We start from the raw sequence: 13,429 nt of genomic DNA on the forward strand, positions 1-13,429 counted from the left end.
ATGCAGAGTTGTATGTAGTAGTACCTCATGGACTGGAATTTTCATGCACTCTGCAGTGGGCTTTATAAGTATTTTCCAGAGATGGCACAAAACTGAGAGCCAGCTGGCTGGTCGAAACCCTACAGCTGGATCAGGACACCTTAGACACAGACCCTACTCTCAAAAACAGCAGGTAGAACAACAGGTTTTGAGGTTTTTTGTTTATTTTTTTTTTTTAATTTCACAGCATTCACTTACCAAATGCTGCTTAACCAAAGACCAGGACAAAGGCATTGACTACGCTGGCACATGGTTCCCAGCCTGGGGTGTTTGCATCACAACAGAGAGTTCAAAGGATGCAGAGGACTCAAATTTGATAAGAACTATCTGTTTTGCACTTTTACACCGAACGCCTTGCAACTTCAAACTAAGCAGGCCTACCTGATAGATGAACCCACTCATCCGTGGGCTTGCAGACAGCATCAGCAAAACATTAGAAAATAACAAGAAATACCGCTCCTCTTTCTCCTGGGGGGATAAGAATTTAAGTTAGTGCAGTCTGCAATGCATCACAAGCACCTGCCTGTAGCAAACTGAACCTGTTGCAGCTGGAATCACAGCCTGTGAGATCACCCCCAAACCAACTATTCTGGCTTTTTTTTCTTTACAGCACCTCATTTATGTACCAATTTTCCCTGCAGAGATTTTTGTCTGCATCCTGCTAATCCTCTTCCAATCATTGCAGAGTGCCTCAGATGGCCTTATGTTCCCCAGCATCTCACATCCCAAACAAGAAAGACTTTTGGGACTGGATACTGCATGGGCTTGTTTTACAGGTCTTCCCTTCCCAGGGAAAAACTGTAACAGCAAAAATTCAGTGCTAACAGGAACTTTCCCACACTGAGCATGCAGCACACACGGCTGTAGCACCACTGTGGAAGGTCTGTGTCAGGCGCTGGTGCGATGCATTAGGACTAGTAGGACAAGAATCACTCCAGTTGCTTCCAAAACACAGTCAGCTCTGGGATGGGGTGTCAGAGCAGCCCCTGTGATGCACATACCACATTTTCTAGTCACTCTCATTTCTCAGAGTAAGTCACAGGGGAGAAAGAGGGAAATTAATGCGCTACATGACACCGAGATACTTCTTCTATTGAAAAGTGGGTCACCAAAGGCCTGAAACTAAGCCTATAGGGTGCCTGATTCACTCCAAAGACATGCACAGTCCCATTGCACAGGTCTTCCCAAGGTAAAATTATTTACCAGCATTATTTGTCATCAGTTTGTGGCTTGGAAGGAGAGGAACTACCACCTCACATCACTTACCCTGGGAGCAAGTGGGTATTCAGACGTGAAGTCTACAGCCAGCAGAACATCTCCACACTCACCTCACTTCCCCCAGATTGCACCATAACCTGGGACATGTAGATGACATTTCCCATCATTTTTATGTCCTCTCCTTCCCAGCGCTGGATGGATTCAGAAAGGATTTGCAGCTCAAGTTGTTTTCTCTTCCTCAACTCCTGGCATTGTGACTGGGAATCACAGCAGAGCTTAGTTAGCCAAAGGGCAGAAGCCAACCCAAACCATCCCAGTTTCACCAGCAACAACTCACACAGCCCTGTGGGCTCAGAGATGGTCATGTCAGGGATCAGAAAAGCCTATTTTGGCTCTATTACATGAGGTCTGTTAAAAAATCACATCCCAGTGATTTATGAAGTAATGATTACATTCAAATGTCAAGGAAATTGCAAACTGCTCTGAGCAAACTTTTCTTTCCAAACCAGCCCCACCTCTAAGAGTTCAGGGTCACAATTTCCAAACCAAGACGGCTGCACAGTTAAATGTCTCTAATTTTGCTATTGCTTAGAGGGATTTTGCCGGTTGTGTCCAAACAGCAGAGTTGAACTTGTAGCACTGCAAGGTCCCCAACAAGTCAGACGGGTGGATATTTTCCAACCAAAATCTGGGAACCCAAAAGCAGGACTAGGTGGTGCTGTAGATTAGCACAAAAAAGAATCTTCTGAAAGTGCTGTTATTGAAAAGACTGCACCAGTGCTGGGCAGCTGGGGACTGGAGAAGCTTCAGGGAGTGACCAGCATCTCATCAGCTCTCAGCAAGAGAGGACAATGTTGACTGAACAGAGTCCTGCAAATCCAAGCAATACTTTTTTTAACTGACCTCTCTGCCAATGGGGAAAATTGTTGCAAAGGTAAACCAAGCCTATTTTCACCAACTGCTTGGTGTTTCCAAACCCCTTTATCTGACAGAGATTTTCCTCCTTTCCAATTCACTGACTATCCAGCTCTGCAAAGAGAGAGGCTGCACTGGGTCTAGATTGAAACCACACACATTTGAACCAAACTGGGGTTTACTCTGGTTCTACAACTACCGTACGTTTTGATGGCTTCCCAAGTGTCCGAATCCAACGTTCCCAGGATAAAACCCCAAATAAAATCCCCAGGAGTGCATCACAGTCTCTGCAGAGGCACCGCTGTGACTCACAGCAGCTCCTTGGTCCCTCCCTGCCTTTGTTTGGGAGCCTTCCTGGTCCTATAACAGGACCACGTGCCCATCACAAGGGGCATCTCTGCCCATCTAACCTCAAATTCACACCGAACCTCTTTAGTTGTGTCATAATGACATTAAATTACTCATCATCCAAGTACACATTTCAAGTAAAACCATCCAGCGCTTACGAGATTTCCTAAAGATTAATGACACCTTGTAATTTAAATGAGTTATTCCCCTATCAGCTTCCAGAATAAATGGAAAGGGTTCTGAGTTTCTAAGTAAATGTAACATGATCGCCCTTTCCTGTTTTCTATGAACTTTCTCCTCCCCATCTTTTATCTGCACTGCTAAACACTTGCGTTTGTCACAAACAGGTGACATCTGTTATGCTAAAGGAAGGAAGCTGGACCATATCTGGAGTGATTATAGTGAAAGGTCCTCTGTGGCTACAAAGCAAGAGAGACTAAAGTTTTTTTCCATAAAAAGCTTTTCCAGGTAAAACCTTTGTGCATATGGATGGCTTTTCCCCTTCTATTTCATCTCAGCGCAGCAGGACTTTGAGGGGTGCAGGCTACAGAGTTCACAGAAATGGGTTTGTTATCTCTGACTCACCCATTCTCTCTGTTCCCCACCGATGGCCACAAATTACCACCTGGAGCCACAAATTACTGAAATGTGGTCCAAGCCTCCTGATGCCTGTGGAGCAAACCTCAGCAAAATTTCCCGTTGGCACCAGCACTTGGGTCAGTCACAGCTGTGCTAACCTCTCACTCAATGAGCAAGGAGTGGTCTAGTTTCAGGTGGAATATGATTAGAGATTGAAGGCAACAGGACACGAAAGGGACCCTGCTGCCACCACGGTGCACACATGGCTTTCAGTAATAGAGGAGAAAGAAACTTGGAGATCCACCATCTCTGCTCTGGCACTACAGAGCCAGCATGTACTTGCCACAGCCAGAGGAGCAGCTCTAGGCTTGAAATGTGAAATGAAGTTTCTTTGTAACCCATCTTTTCCATTCCAAAAGACCTTTTTTCCTAATGGGGAGACAAATGTCAGGCTTGACTCATTCTTCATGAAAAGCAGACCTGAAATGGAGGGCTCTATTTTAAGAATTGCCACCTACCACAAGGGACTTGAAGGATGTGATGGCTTTCAAAACATCTTCATGATCTGCATGCGCCTCCTAGTGAAGGAAGAGCAAATTCCTCAGCCGTCAGCAGCAGCAGCACCCACCCTGAGCATTCACCCACCCTGAGCATCACCCACTGTTCCACTACACTCAGGGCTGAGCATACAGGCAGCATGGGATCCAGGAGGAGGTCAAAGTCTCCCAGGTACCTTCCCCACCGTCCACTTCAACATGGCATGGCAAAAGGCAGCTATGCAATTTACTGATATCGATTTTAATGAGTGTGAAGTGGCCAGAGCAAGAGTAGGTATGACTGGACTTAGAACAAATCTGACTTGCAAAGAAAAATCAATGAAAACAGGCAGGGGTGCAGGGCACACCTTCAGGAAGGAAACTTCCATTGCAGTGCCAGATATTCCAGCCACTGCCCATCAAGGGTGGAAACCCACCACCATCAAGGGGGCTTCAACTCTGGCCTTAAGGGAGGGCATGTCTAAGCAGAGAGCTCTTGGGCCCGGTAAAAGCAGAATGGTGCCCCTTATCTCTGACCCCGGCTGTATGCTAGTACCCTCCCAGAATGTTCTCCTGGATCTAAGGCCCGGCTCCTCATCACCAAGTCCTCATGCCAAGCAAATCATAAGGTGTCAAGGCTGTCATGGACCTGTCCCTGCAGCCTGGCATTGCTCATCTGCAGTGTGGGACGAGCGGCTGCCCTGAACACACCTGCCCCCTCAGCAGCTCTGCAGCAGTGCAGGGAATGCTGTGGTGTACATCTACACTGCACACAGCCATCCTCTTCCCACAGCATCACAGCTTAAACCTCAGGCCTACTGATTCATGCAACAAAACTCCCACGCTCAGCTTAGAAACCAAGACAAATAGGTGACATGTGTGTCCCCAAACCCACTGCTGAGCCGCCTGCGAAGAGCAGGCAAAGAGCACAATGCAAATCCTGCAAAGAGCACATCATCCCTGCACGGGCATGGTGGCTGCAGCCAGGCTCAGCTCAGTCCCTGCAGCTCAGCTCAGCCAGGTGAGAGGGAAAGGCAGGTCTGCAGTGCGCCCACCCTGCAGGCTCTCATGCCCTCTCCTATGCAGGAACATCCCTGGCTCAAGCATAGAAGATTTAATCCTTTGGCTTGCTTGTAGGTCATGGGTAAATGTCATGGGTAAATGTGCTGAATTAACTGGTAATTAAAACTGGATGAGGAGAAAAAGGAAACTTGCTTAAAAACAGACTGTTACTTCTGTTTTCTCCAGCCCCTTGCACCGCCCCTGAGTTTTGCCTTCCTGCAGCTGGAGTGCACCAGCAGTGAGTAGCAGAGCTCCAGCAGCAGAGATCTCTACAGTCCCTGGGGCAAGAAATGCCCTGAAGCACACTTGCTTCTTGCCAAGGAAGTCTCTGTGCCCTTGACTGCTCTCCCTGCTCCCAGGGGCTCACTCTCTACCCCTGTGTCTGTGCTGGTGGCCAGATCCATGTCTGTGCAGATCTGCCTCCACCCAGGAGCACAACCCTGGGGCAAGGGGTGGGAATGTGCCTGTGAGCCACAGGAGTGAGTGGCCAGGCTTAGGAATCTCATCAAATGATAACAAAATGATAACCACAGATTTATTCTTGGCTGTGCAAATAAACAGCAGCTGTAGCCTGTCCCTAGACTCTGCTTTTACTTGTGCTGGAAATGGCCCATCTTTGAGGAAGGGCTGGGGTGAAGAACAGGTAATGTGCTTCCACAACATTCCTCAGACTCTTCCACCAGTTTCTCACTTTTAATCTGAAAGGTGAATAATGTCTGGGGGACATGGGACATCTCCCTGGAGATGTGGTAAGTGCTTTTAGCCACATGATGCTCAAATACCAAGAGGCAGAGGTGTCTCTTGGAGCACAGGGAGCAGCTCTGGCAGCACCCCGAGGCAGAGCCTGCCCAGCAGCCCACCCACCTCCATGTGCCGCTCCAGCTCCTGCAGCAGGGTCACGTATTTATCCAGCCTCAGGAAGGGTTTGCTGAGGCTTGTGGTCAGGATGAGAATGCCTGGGCTGGCCGCACCTTGGCTCTCCATGAACTTCTCCAGCTCATCACTATAAAAAGAGACAACAAAAAAAAACCACAACGAGGAGGTTTCTCAGAGCTGAGGGCTGTGCTTTGCCCATGCTCTCCTGATGGCCAGGGCTCTGCTCTGAGCTGGGCCTCCTTAAGGGCAGCACAAACTCCCCTCTGAGCACCACCCACCCACTCCATGGAGCAGGCAGGGAGCTTCTACCCAAGCAAGACCTTTCTCCTCTGGAAAGCAGGAGAGGGTGTAGGAGAGGTCGTGCGGCCACAGGGGCTGGAATGCACAGCTCTGGGGCACACTGGTGCCAGCAGCTGGTCCCCCAGCACTGCAAGGTGGCACAAGGGCAGGTATCTGGTGGGCGGGGAGAGGGGGATGCACAGGCTGGTGTTGTGCTGGAGGAGGCTGCAGCAATGCACTGGGACCCTGCTGGAAACTGTGATGCAGGTGTTTGCATGTACATTGCTCCAGAGAACACGGCTTCTGTGTGTCAGCACATTTGCCAAAGCTGATTCTTTTGTTGATTTAGGAAAAGGGGTAAGACTGAGGAATCACATGAATGAGTCATTTGCTGGAGCCGGGCATGTTGTTACGCTGAATTAAAGCTGGTTTTCAGCAGGTAAGTAAATACACCGTGAGTTCCCATTGCAGAATGGGAAGACTTAAACACTATGCATTTGGATCTGGCTTTCCCATCACTGCAGGGAAGACAGCTAACCTATATTAGGGATGACACAGTTGTAGCATCTTGGCGTGGCACACTCTTGAGCAGGACATCACACAAAATCAAATGTCTACTCATGTGGGTCATGTTGAAGAAAGAAGTTATTAATGTGTTCTACCAATGACCCTGAAAATCAACCATTTGGTTGAATAGAAGCTCAGTGAATAAACTGGGTAACTGGGTGACTCGATGACCACTCTCCTTCTGCAGTGATGTGCTCCCCACCGTGGTGCCACAGGGGAACACTCTCCCATTTGTCAGTGTGTGAGCACTTGAGCAGTAGACCTGAAACAGCATTTGGGTTTAGCAAGTAAAAATCACAGAAGATGCCACTGCCAAAGCTGAGGCTGCCTGTTTGACCCAAGGTGGGAGTCCTGTGCAAAAAAGGACCTGTGAGATCAGCTCTGAACACGAGCAGTGTGAGTTGTCTTCATGCTGAAGCTGAAAGGCCCTGCTGAAAAGCCCGAAGTCCCAGCAGCAGCAAATAGCATTGACCTGTGGTCAACATAGGTCAACGGCCATGCCAGGCCAAGTATTAATAACAAGAGTTAACTTTTTAAAGGAGTCTGAATCTCCTTCTCCATCACCTACCTGTGCTGTGTGAGGACATTCACTGCTGAAGGGTGGTTAGCACAGTACATCAGGTACAGGGAGCGGAACTGGGGCATCAGGTTCATGAAACAGCCTCCCACACGCTGCTGGTTCTCAGGGAGCCTGCAGACACCAACACACCAGCTGTGTTAAGCCTCTGGATCTGCACCCTGCAGCTACAGCACTCTCAGGGACCTGCCCAGGAACTACCCACTGCTCAGGGACATTCCCAAGCCACCTCATAACTGCAGCACTGAGCAAAATATCCACACCTGCCATCTGGGCAGGAGGAACAGGGGGATCCTCAGGTGGGTCTGGCTTCCTGTGGTGCAGACTGTGAGCATCACAACCCATTATCAGCCTCAGACAATCTGTGACTCAACCTGATATGTCTCACCAGCAGAGCTACAGCTGGGATGATGAGGATGAGGATGTGCTGGAACTAAGGGCAGTGTGAGGGTGCGGGGGTACCACTCTGGGCTGCCTACGAATATGAAAAGACAGGGAGAAAAGGAGAAGCCACAGCCTGAATATATTCTCAATATTCCGTCGTTCCCCATCTCTTTTCAGCCCTTAGCTAAGGCTAATTATGTCTGTCAGCTTCCCCGCAGGAAATTATCACCTCTAATAATCTGCTCTTTGCTCCCTGGCAATTCCCATCTTCATGCCTGCCCGATCTCCCACCCTGCATGTGCCTGCATCTTTGGGTTAGGCAGACTTCTGTGTCAGTTCTAGTGACACTCGTTCAGCACATGCTTTAACACCACCAATCTCAGAGTTCCTTCTACTTTTCCTCCTGCCAAAGCACCGCCTGCAACCTTTCCTCAGTCCTGTTATTTTCTTCTATATTTAACAAGTCTAAGACAGCAGTCAGGAGAAATATTAATGAACATGCCTTTCTATTATTTTTAGCTACAGTTAAAAAGCTTAACAACCTCCATGCTATGACACAAACTTACTTTGCAACTTCTTCCAAGGCTTGGTTCAGTGTTTGCTGAAAAGCAGAGATTTCTTCCATGTTTCCCAGCAATGCTGCCGTGTCCCCAGTGCTGAGCCTACAAGAGCCACATCACAGTCACCATCAAAGAGAAGTAGCTCTCAGGAGCACCCCATTTTTATTCATCAGCAGACCTTCCAAAAGGACACAAAAATTTCTCCTTCCCCAGATACAGCATCGGACAAAATTCATGGTCTGTGAACTACAGACCAAAGTCTCCTAGAGAAGGAGTCTGCTGCCAAGGATAATCTCAATTGGGTTTAAATCACTTAATCCCACTAATCTTGCCAGATCTTTAGCTGTCTAATAGACACAGACAGATGGGATTGCAGCCAGAGCTGGGGAGGGAGGTGTGTGCACAGACAGAGAGTTTTGTCTTCAGGGTTTCCCTATGGGAGGAAGGTCCAACAGGCAGGGGCTTCTTTGCTCCTTGAGTGAGGCCGGGTGCTTCCAAAGCTAATGTGCCTGCTTCTGTCATCCTAAGAGTCATAACACCCTCATTTAGGCCTACAAGGCTGAGGGCACAAAAATTTTCCCACATGAAGATTTTGGGAAGGGAGAAGTGACTGAAATACAGAGGCCTTAGAAAACGACTCTCCCATCTCTCCTGACCGGACAATGTCTAAACACGTGCCCTCTGTCCATGACACCCCAAGGCTCCCACAGTGTTCTCTCCAACTCAGATGCCCTTTTATCTTACTTATCACAAGACTGGAGGGGTCTTAAGTAAGTTCCCAGAAGTGACTGTAGTTCCTTTGCATAATCTCGTTCTGTTTCCAGAATATTTTGCAACACCTAGGGTGAGAGACAGAGCGCTGAGAAGATCTTTGTTCCAGCAAACTAGTCAAAAGAACATGACATCAGCTTCCAAGTCTGGCAAAGCATGGAAGTGTATCTTAAGTCCAGAAATTACATTTCTTAATCCAGAACCCAGAACACTCAGGGAAGTCCTGGTGGTCAAATATTGAGATTTTACTTTGCAAACTTGGGGAGGCCTGGAACGCAGGTGTTAAAGGCTGCACCAAGGATGGCTTCTGTGGCAGATCAAGCAGGGCACACCTCATTTGCCACTTCAGGGATGTAATGATCTGGATTTGGCGCTGTTAATCCATCTCAGCAGCTGGTTTGTCTCTGGCTGCACAGCAGACAAACACAGTGCCTGCACCTCCCAGTCAGCACTCCAGTTTCTCAGTGTTGATAAGCTCTGGAGACAGCGGAGGTGATTTCAGCTCCCTGGACATACTGCTTCTTCTTTGCTTTGCTTGACATATATTCAGACATACTGATAAGCAGGATTCAGCTCCAGCACTGAGAGCCAGCGATGCTCACACGAGGCATCTCAAAGCCAAGCCCAGTCACAAAGCCAGGCCATGAGCTGTGGCAGCTGCTGGCAGAGGCCTAGGACAGGCACCATGGGGTGTAACATCTCCAGCCAAACCCAAGAAAGGGGCCAGAGCCCTGATTTTGCTTGCTTACACCATAACATTATCTCCCTGTCTTTATCAACAGGAAATACTGTGCCTTCTCCCCTAGCATTGATCTGAAAGCTGCAACCTCTCCTTAATTATCTCAGTTGTCTACTTCAAGTCTCTACTTTTGACACCTTGCAGCCACTTCCATTTGTGGTTTATTGTCTCAATGGCCTTGAATCAAGGGAATGGAAACAGCTGCATTTAAACACAGAGTCACATCCCCAGTTGTTAAAATTGCATCAATGATTTTTATGGGAAGGAGCTACTTCAGAAGATTAATAACATGGTACTTATTAAAATGTATGATCAGAAGTTTAAAACTTACCACAGAGTAATAATTCTTTGTCATCTGAGTGTTTTCTAGCCCTTTCAGTGCTTTGGGAGAGAGTGGTTTATCTGTACAAAAAAAACCCCATGAATAAATTACAGTGCACAGCTCTCATTATTCCATCAGGAAAAGACACTGCCACATTACATCCAGCAAATATAACTTCACCCCTCTGACCACAAAACTTCAATTGCAGGGTTTGTTTCCCCATTTCAAAAAAAAACTAGATTAAAACCAGTGGCATGCACGACACTGACAGTGGCCAAGCGAGTCACACCAGAAGCTTTGTGCAGCCTCTGCCCAACCAACGTCCAGGTTTGCTCCAAAATCCCTGGCAGCAGCCCAGTATCTGTCAATGTTTGGAACTATAGTGTTGCTTCACCTGGCCCACTAAATTTGGTTTTAAAATTGGACTTCAGTCAGAAATGACAGATACTATCTTTTTTAGCAAGTGATTCACAAGGCATTTGAAGCCAACCCAGATCAATATGCTGACCTCCTATCCCCACAGCCACTTGTGATGCAAAATCCTTCTCTGAATGAAGGTAGATTTAAATGAAAAGCTCACAAAACCCTGGAAATCAATTCTCATTCTGCATTTGATGAATCCCTGTGGATGCCTCCAGCTCTTTACATATGCACACACACACACACACACACACACATGGACAAATCCCTGCTCCAATTTTCCTTCCCTAGAGAAGCCCCTTCCCTGGCCACGCTGCACACACTGAAATGTGCCAGTGCCACAGCCAGGCTCTCCTGGCTCCCTGCGATTGCTCACACTGACAGCAGGGCAGAAACTTGAAATTGATAAATTTATTCTCTTTATGTACTGTCTAAATATTGCCCTTGTAGTGCTTCCTGTCACTTCCAGCTAAAGGCACAGAAGAGCTCAGCTCCACAGTTATTTCACAGAATCACAGAGTATTTCTACCCAAAGGGCACACCTAGGACACAGCAGAGGTATGGACACTGCTGAAAAACAAGCAACTCCATTCAGAGTGTGTCTGGTCTCACACTGTGGAGGTGGGAAGAGCAGCTCCCTGCCAGCTGCAGCTCCAGCAGCACTCCTGGGGCAGGGACAGATAATGATGGTCCCTCACTCCTCACTTGCAATACACACACATCTCCTGAGCATGCACACACCAGGGCAATGAACCCTCCTGTCACATCAAATGGTGCTGAGAGAGGATCTGGAGGGAAAAGCTCTGCAGACAGAAAAATCTCATGGGCTCTTCATCACGATCTATGGGAGACTGGCCCTTAACTTCAGTGAGGTATTGTCACATCATGCAGCTCCCATCTGATTTTCCCTTCAGGACTCAAGTTTGCCCTCCTTTGTTTAAAACATCTCTCTTCTCCCTTCACTGTGTTAATTAGTGATTCCTGAGTTGTGCCAGACAAGCCTTCAATCCCTGCTACAACTTCCTGCTCCAGCTCAGACATCATTTCCCAGAGGGAGATGAGATGATTTTTTTCATTTAGAATAAAATAAAAACTGACCTAATTCTGAGCACTATATTGTGAATTTTTTTCTCCTCCTTTGCTTCATTTTTGCAAGAGTAGAAGAAAGGATGTCTAACAGGGGCTGCACATGTTGCAGCTACTTTGCAGACCCCTGCTGGCATCTCAGTGTTTGAGGCCAGAGCCGATCCTGAGCCACAGAACCAGCACCAAGAACACAGCTGGTCTCTGTCTATGGTAAGTGCTCAAAGTGCACTAAGGACTTAAGTTGCATTTTGCAAAAAAACGGTTTAATTTCACACAAAGGCCTGGACAGGGGTGAGCTGTCTGAATGGATGTGTAATGCCTCAGGGCAGTTGGGCAGGGGCTTCACATCATCACCACCCTACCTCTGGGTACAAACACATCACAGAAAATGTTAAGGACACTCAAGACAAAGCTCAATAAAGGCAGATGTCATCAGGCAGATCATCCCCTCTCTCTTCCTTTCCCAATATTGCAGCAGAAGCATCTGGGGAAAAATGTACTCTGTGAAATCAACCATCACTATTGGACCAAAACATTGACAATGCCCTGTGGCCATGCCGTTTTTGTCAGATTCCACATTGTGATGGTGAGCATCCATCCCACTGATGCCTGAAAAGCCAGGATCAAGCACAAATACATTGCCTGACCAAGGCCTCTAACAAAAAGCTAGTTCTGAGCTCAGACGCTGACAGCTCTCCAGGACAAAGGGGACTCACATCCATCTCTGTCCTCATCCTCTGACAATATCCCTGCTTACATGCTGCTGGGGCTTGGGGGAAGCAAGAGAAACGCACAATGTGGTGGGAAGAAGGTGAAGCAGCTCTCAAGCAATTCATCCGAAACACTGCACTTTACCCTTCCGCTCATCCTTCCATTAGCCCAGCTGCCTGAAGTACACAAACGGTCCTTAATAAATAGCAGCAATTTCCCAAAGGCATGAGGGTCCTCACTGCATTATGCCACTGTCATTCAATCAGCCCTTGAAAGCAATTTGCTTACCAGTAGATTTGATTTCTCTGACGTAGTTGCTTGGGAACCAGCCTGTTTTTCCATTCAAGGTGCCTTCCCACCAGCCCCCTTCTTCAACTCGAGTGACATAAATAATGTCTCCTTTGTTAACAGAGAGTTCATCTTCATTGGTCTGCTTAAAATTGAACCTGGCCTTTACCACCAGCTGGTGACTGCCATTCTCGGTCATCTCCTAAGGGAAGAAACGTGGAAAAACATCAGTAAATAGTCAAAAAACCCCAGAAACAACTAGGACAAGCCATTGTTCTTCTCTGTTGTGACAGCTGTTTTCTCAGTATTGCTCTGTATAACAACCAATATGTTGCTGCTGTGTAAACACTGCCTTCAGAGGACCACAAGGTCCCTCCCAAGCATTAATTTAGTTTTCCAGTGCAATGGGTGGCAGATAAGAATCACTCTTCTCATGTCACACAGAGAAACACTGCAGTTTGGAGAAGCTGCAGGACTCCCTCCAACTGAGACAGCAAACCCATGATGGAGATCAGGGGAGAACAACCTCTGGTGTTGACCCAGAGGCACCAATCACAACCTCCCCCCAGGGCCACCCAACCCACGATTACAGGTTAAATAAAGGGTACCACAGGTTTGGACTGCCTCCGTAACACCCTTGCTGACTGGGAAGCTGTGCTGGTGGAGTCACTCTGGGGGTCTCCGGCCGTGGAGTTAGGAGAGGACAGATGTGAACATGGCCCTTTTGACAGCTGATCTGGGGAAACAAAACAACATCTGAGTTACTCAGCTGTCCACCATCCCTCCACATCACAGCAAAGCAAGGAGCCTGTAAAGAGAACAGGAACAGGTCACAACAGTTCAAAGAGCATCTATGAGAGCAAGACAGCAAGTGCATGGCATTTGCAGCGTGGCTGCTCTCAGTCAGCAGTGAGGGTGGTTTTCTGGGCTGGGATAACCCTTTCATCATGGAAGAAGTTGAATTGCATCTCAAGGCACTCCTAGGTTGTGCCAGCTCTGCAGCCACACATCCAACTGCAGTATTTCTTTGAAATCCCCCTTAAAACTGTAGAAAAGTATTCAGTACTGTGGTTTCCCACTGAGGGTGTTTCTGGATCAAAGCAAGTACTGCTGAAGGTGCGTCAAAGCCTAGCTCTCCAGCGAGTGCTCTCA

At 47.8% G+C, this 13,429-nt stretch overlaps 1 protein-coding gene across 4 annotated transcripts in view; it reads right to left on the minus strand.

The window, feature by feature from the left end:
* ARHGEF6 (Rac/Cdc42 guanine nucleotide exchange factor 6) overlaps nucleotides 1-13,429 on the minus strand; it is a 37,204-nt gene that overhangs the window by 11,756 nt on the left and 12,019 nt on the right. For all 4 annotated transcript variants that reach the window (XM_058032352.1, XM_058032353.1, XM_058032351.1 and 1 more), the window contains 10 exons: nucleotides 12,886-13,013; nucleotides 12,278-12,479; nucleotides 9,782-9,852; nucleotides 8,685-8,779; nucleotides 7,947-8,042; nucleotides 6,988-7,110; nucleotides 5,562-5,700; nucleotides 3,618-3,677; nucleotides 1,368-1,514; nucleotides 421-507 (listed from right to left, as the gene is read on the minus strand). In XM_058032352.1, the coding sequence (XP_057888335.1) occupies nucleotides 421-507; nucleotides 1,368-1,514; nucleotides 3,618-3,677; nucleotides 5,562-5,700; nucleotides 6,988-7,110; nucleotides 7,947-8,042; nucleotides 8,685-8,779; nucleotides 9,782-9,852; nucleotides 12,278-12,476 (1,017 nt within the window). In that variant the 5' untranslated portion in view covers nucleotides 12,477-12,479; nucleotides 12,886-13,013. The remainder of the gene's footprint in view (nucleotides 1-420; nucleotides 508-1,367; nucleotides 1,515-3,617; nucleotides 3,678-5,561; nucleotides 5,701-6,987; nucleotides 7,111-7,946; nucleotides 8,043-8,684; nucleotides 8,780-9,781; nucleotides 9,853-12,277; nucleotides 12,480-12,885; nucleotides 13,014-13,429) is intronic.

The sequence above is a fragment of the Melospiza georgiana genome, chromosome 12 (genome assembly GCF_028018845.1).
Source record: "Melospiza georgiana isolate bMelGeo1 chromosome 12, bMelGeo1.pri, whole genome shotgun sequence".
Taxonomy (NCBI): domain Eukaryota; kingdom Metazoa; phylum Chordata; class Aves; order Passeriformes; family Passerellidae; genus Melospiza; species Melospiza georgiana.